Source organism: Vanellus vanellus (genome assembly GCF_965231255.1).
Source record: "Vanellus vanellus genome assembly, chromosome: 13".
NCBI classification, from domain to species: domain Eukaryota; kingdom Metazoa; phylum Chordata; class Aves; order Charadriiformes; family Charadriidae; genus Vanellus; species Vanellus vanellus.
The window spans coordinates 22,107,185-22,112,661 of NC_138918.1; the positions used below are offsets into that span (position 1 = coordinate 22,107,185).

General features: G+C 53.7%; 1 protein-coding gene across 1 annotated transcript; it reads left to right on the forward strand.

The window, feature by feature from the left end:
* The first annotated feature begins 2,303 nt into the window (after positions 1–2,303).
* Positions 2,304–5,248, forward strand: PURA (purine rich element binding protein A). The gene has a single exon (XM_082490001.1). The coding sequence runs from the start codon at positions 2,375–2,377 to the stop codon at positions 3,332–3,334; it is 960 nt and encodes a 319-aa protein (XP_082346127.1). The 5' UTR covers positions 2,304–2,374; the 3' UTR covers positions 3,335–5,248.
* Positions 5,249–5,477: the final 229 nt, after the last annotated feature.

Sequence of the window (5,477 nt, forward strand, 5' to 3'; positions counted from 1 at the left end):
TCAAATAAAGGGTTTATCTCATGAGAGAAAACTACCAAAACTTGCTCTTTAATTTAGAATACCAGAACAGGGGCTGAAGGGGATATAATTGCTCCTGAGAGACACATGGAAGGGGAGAAAACATGGAAAACCATATGAAAGCTCCAAGCCGAAAGTTGCCGAGCTGTGAAGAAGCCCTTGATATATTCAGGCTGGGGATGAAAAGATTTCTGATTTTCAGAGCAAAGGGGTTTGGGATGGGTTTCAGCAGCACCCACAGAAGAAGCCAACACGAAGCCTGACAAACATATGGGACATATTGATACGACTACAGGGAGAGCAGCGTGTGAGCCAGGAGGTCCCTGCAAGATCCCTATCCAGTCTTTGGCCATCAGCACCTGCCCAAGGTATGAAGAGATTCCCCCATCTCCTGCATTTGTCTATTGTCTTTGTCTGTCCCGTTTTGCGCCTCGCTTTGTTCAAGCAGTCATCCCAAGGCTTGCCTTGGCCACGTTATCTTGTTTGAGCAATGGGCAGACGCATGCAGGTCCCTGTGGCACAGCCACAGCCAGCCAGCTGGGAGGGGCTGCTATGGTAGAGCTCCTACTGAAAAAGATTACCTGTTGGGAAGCAAAAAGCACCTTTTTTGCTTTGTCCTGTTTACTTAAATAAGCAAATGCCTGTATTCAAGCCAAATCCAGACTCCAAACCAGAGTATTAGGTCGTTGCTGTAACTAGCAAGACAGAAAGAAGCCGGGCAAGCAGGGTCCCACCAACTCCATCCCACCATTGGCAGGTCTGTCCCCAGGATCACCAGTATCCACCTGGAGTGCATCCACTCTGAAAGCAATAACGCTGACCTGCGTTTGGGAGGGAAAATAACCTCTGCTGCAGGCTGCACTCGATCAGCATCATCACCACCAGCAATTCTCACCCCACCGTGGTCAGAGACAGACTTGGCCATGTGCTTCCTGGGCGCCAGGATTTCAGGAAATGCATTTCCTCAGCAGTTATATTTACCAGCTCTCCCATGTGAATAAAGCGGTGGGTTAGACTCCATAAGGGTGCTTGCTGGTGTTAACAAGGGGCGTCATCGTTAGGCCTCGGCTAAAATTGTTTAATGTCATTTGTCTTCAGGATAAAAAGAGCAAAGCGAGAGGGACTTGCCAGAGCATCAACCCTCAGCCTGCCACAGGGGTGCAGTGCAGCGATGCCGTCCTGGCGGCGCAGTTCCCACGCCAGGGACCCACAGGGAGAGGTCTCGCGTTGAGCGGGACTGAAAATTAAATGTAGCGTCCACATTAGCACCGTGCATCCTGGGCATTCGGGGCATTTCTGCAAGCTGACAGGAGAGCTGCCTACAGCTTGCAAGCTGCACCTCCGAAACATCGCTTCTGCATTAAAAGGGAAGTTTTCCTCTCTCTGTTTTTTGTTGTCACCCATGGAGTCACTTGTAACAAAGGCTTTAAGCATAATGATGGGGCTGACTGGGGGTTCCCCCCCATAGTATCCAACTTAAGCCTTGGCAACTTCGTCTCTTTCTCCTCGCACACCCTCCTTCCCCCTGGCGCAGAGCCACGGCCCGCCGGCAACCCCGACACCCGCCTCGCCACACGACCTGCCGTGCTTTTTGGGATGCCCTCCGTGCACCTCGCCCTCCTGGAAGCAGCAGGGAGGAGGCCTAAAAAAAAAAAAAAAAAAAAAAAAAGAAACAAACAAACAAACCAACCCAAATAAATACACGCACAAAAAAAAAAAAAAAAAGGCACTTTCTTCGTTGCCCCGGACGAAGCCTCCTCGCTCGGGCTGTGATTCGGACTGTGGGCTTCGGCGCTTGGCAACAAGGGCTGGAAGCAGAGGGATTTCCTCAAACCCTCCCCCCCCTCCTCCAAAAGCGGCAGTTTAATAAAAAGCGACCGGTCACCCCCGACGCCGCTTCCCGGCCCCGCCAGCAGTTACCCCCCCCCCCCCCCACGGGAAGCGCCGCCAGTGCACCGGGGGGGTGGTCAAGGCCCGGTGCCGCCCGGGGGGGGGCGCGGACGACACCGACCGTCGGATGGCGGTGCGGCCGCCCGGCGGCGCGGCGCTGCTGCCCGTCTCGGCGGGGCGGCCGGCGGCGGGGGCCGCTCTCTGCCGCCTTCCCGCGCCCTCTCCTCGCCTGCCGCAGATCTCGCGAGAGCGGCCGGCTGGTGGCCGCGGGGGCTGTTGCAGCAGCGGCGGCGGCGGCGGGCGGCGGGCGGCCGAGGAGGAGGAGGCGGAGGAGGAGGAGGAGGAGGAGGCGGCGGCGGCGGCGGAGGAGGCGGCGGCGGCGGCGGCGGCGCGGGGAGGGGGTCGCCGGGAGAGAAGCGGCGGCGGAGGCCGAGCGGCGGCGGCGGCGGCGGGCGGCGGCGGCATCATGGCGGACAGAGACAGCGGCAGCGAGCAGGGCGGCGGCGGCGGCGGCGGGGGCGCGGCGGGAGCCGGGGGGCCGGGCTCGGGCGGCGGCGGCGGAGGAGGAGGGGGCCCGGGCGGCGGCCTGCAGCATGAGACGCAGGAGCTGGCCTCCAAGCGGGTGGACATCCAGAACAAGCGCTTCTACCTGGACGTGAAGCAGAACGCCAAGGGCCGCTTCCTCAAGATCGCCGAGGTGGGGGCGGGCGGCAACAAGAGCCGCCTGACCCTCTCCATGTCGGTGGCCGTCGAGTTCCGCGACTACCTGGGCGACTTCATCGAGCACTACGCCCAGCTGGGGCCCAGCCAGCCCCCCGAGCTGGCGCAGGCGGCCGACGAGCCCCGGCGGGCGCTCAAGAGCGAGTTCCTGGTGCGGGAGAACCGCAAGTACTACATGGATCTGAAGGAGAACCAGCGCGGGCGCTTCCTCCGCGTCCGCCAGACCGTCAACCGCGGCCCGGGGCTGGGCTCCACGCAGGGCCAGACCATCGCCCTGCCGGCCCAGGGCCTCATCGAGTTCCGCGACGCCCTGGCCAAGCTCATCGACGACTACGGGGTGGAGGAGGAGCCGGCCGAGCTGCCCGAGGGCACCTCCTTGACTGTGGACAACAAGCGCTTCTTCTTCGACGTGGGCTCCAACAAGTACGGCGTCTTCATGCGGGTGAGCGAGGTGAAGCCCACCTACCGCAACTCCATCACCGTCCCCTACAAGGTCTGGGCCAAGTTCGGCCACACCTTCTGCAAGTACTCGGACGAGATGAAGAAGATCCAGGAGAAGCAGCGGGACAAGCGCGCCGCCGCCGCCGCCCCCCCCTCCGCGGGCGCCGGGGCCGAGCCGCCCCCCGAGGCCGAGGCCGCCGCCGCCGCCGCCGCCGCCGGGCCGCCCGGCGCCCTGCTGCAGGCCGAGGAGCCCGAGGAGGACTGACCGCCCGCCCCCCCGGGACGCGGACTGGCCCCGCCGCCGGCGGGAGGGGCGGCGGGGCGGGGGGGGGGTGGGGGGCGGCGAGGAGCCAACCCCCCCCCCTTCCCCCCTTACCGGCTGCCCGGTGTGTGTCCCCCCCCCTCCCCGCCCCGGCAGCGCCGCCCGCCCCGGCGCCCCCCCCGCCGCCCGGCAGCAGCGCCTGCGACCCGCCACCCATCGCTGGATGTTCCTCCACTTTACCCACCGTATCAAACAGTAAGCAGCTGCTAAAAACAAAACAAAACAAAAACAAAACTAAAACAAAAAAAAAAAACAAAAAAAAAAACAAAAACAAAACACACAAAAAAAAAAGTAAAAAAAAAGTAATAACATTATATATGAACTGTGTTTCCTACTTGATTAAAAATATAAAGAACTGAGTGTTTATTTCCCTAATTAACCGAGAACTTTTGTACACGTTTAAGCTATTATTATTAAAAGTGTTTGCAAAAATGGTCAAGATTATAATATTGCTGAATTATATAAAAAAAAAGTCCTTTTCATGTTGAGCTAACATTTGACTTTAGCACAAAAAAGAAAAAGAGATATTTTAGAACACGTAAAATAATATTTTTAGTTTTTTCTTCTCATTTTGTTACCAAATTTCGAACCTTACATGGAGGTTACTATAGTATATTTGACACCCTATATACCTGTGATTAGAGATGTGTATATATATATGAGGGCTAGGCATGCTGTGTGTCTGAGCTTTGTCTAAATGTTATGCAGAAGTTTGTAGAGTTAAAAGGTACGTAGGTTTAATTCATGCAAGGTAAACAATAAGTGCTCTCTTTTATACAATATGCATTGCATCTGGACCTTAAACATATAAAAATGGTCAGTGAAACTTCTGTGAACATGAAGAAAAATTATTAAAAAAGGCATTTAAATGAAATTTGCTAACTTGTGATTTTTACGTTTGAACCAAAGTTATTCAAATAGTAAAAAAAAAAAAAAAGAAAAAAAAAAGAAAAGAGGAAAAGGAAAAAAAAAAGAGAGAGAGAGAAAAAACAAAAAAGTAAAGAATTTCCTCCCGTAATATTTTTTTCTGCACCTGTTTGGTTTACAACTGAGTAGGCGTATTGTCATTATTGTGTATATGAGATGTACTTGTATTGTTCATAATATATATTTTTTTTTTTTTTTATTCTGTGTACTGAAAGTACTTAACCTGACGTGCAGCGGTTTCCAGTCAACCTGGTTTTGGACAGCAGGTAGTTTCCGTGTCGCCACTGGCGCTAGCACTATCTCCTCAACTGGTGAGAGGTCCCAGCCTACGCTTTGATCCCTGCCAGTGCCGTTAACTTCTGTAGGCCTGTTAGAAATCGGTGCGACGCAATTGCCGAGTAATCCTACTGAGCCATGGGGTTCGGCGTTTCGGTGTGAAGCGAAAAGCCAAGCCGGTGTGTGTCTGTAACGGATTTCCATGTAGCTGCGGTGCTAGTTATTACTGGCTACATACCTGGCGAGCCGAGCTGTGCCCGTCCCTCCCTGTCCCAGTCTCCTCGCTGGCGCGCGCGCGCGCGCTCGCGGGCTCTGCTCGAAGCCTAGGGTAGGGAAACGCAGATTTGTCGGAACACTAATCTGTCCAGGTGTGTTCTCCAAATTGAAATTGTCTGTAATAATAATAATAGTAATAATAATAGGCTTTTACAGGTTGTTTTTGTTGGTTTGGTTATTGTTTTTTTTTCTTTTAAAGATTTCGTGTGCTTTTAATTGACTAACTTCTTGCTGCTGTATAGTAAAATATTAATATATTTTTATCATTAAACTGCTGCATGACTATCATCATGACGAGTGAAGAGAAAACGTTATAAAAAAAAAGATGCCTTAAACAGTGAAAACAAAACTTTTTCTTCTTTCTTTTCTTCTTTTCTTTTCTTGGCCAGAATTCAGTAGACAGCGTTTCAGAGAAACTAGGATCTTGTTCCACTCGGACGTTGGTTTTTTTTGGGTTGCCATCCTTTTTCTTAACGCTCTTGGCAAAGTTAGCCGTCTGGTAGACCTAGCTGCTGGGCGCAGAAGGCACCACCTGTACCAGCAGGAGCTGCCTGCGCTTCTTTCCTGATGGTCAAGGATGGAGTTTTGGAAGGGTGGGGATAAAAAA

What these genes read in the sequence shown, in the direction of transcription:
- PURA (XM_082490001.1), top strand. Translation starts at nt 2,375, where the DNA reads ATGGCGGACAGAGACAGCGGCAGCGAGCAGGGCGGCGGCGGCGGCGGC.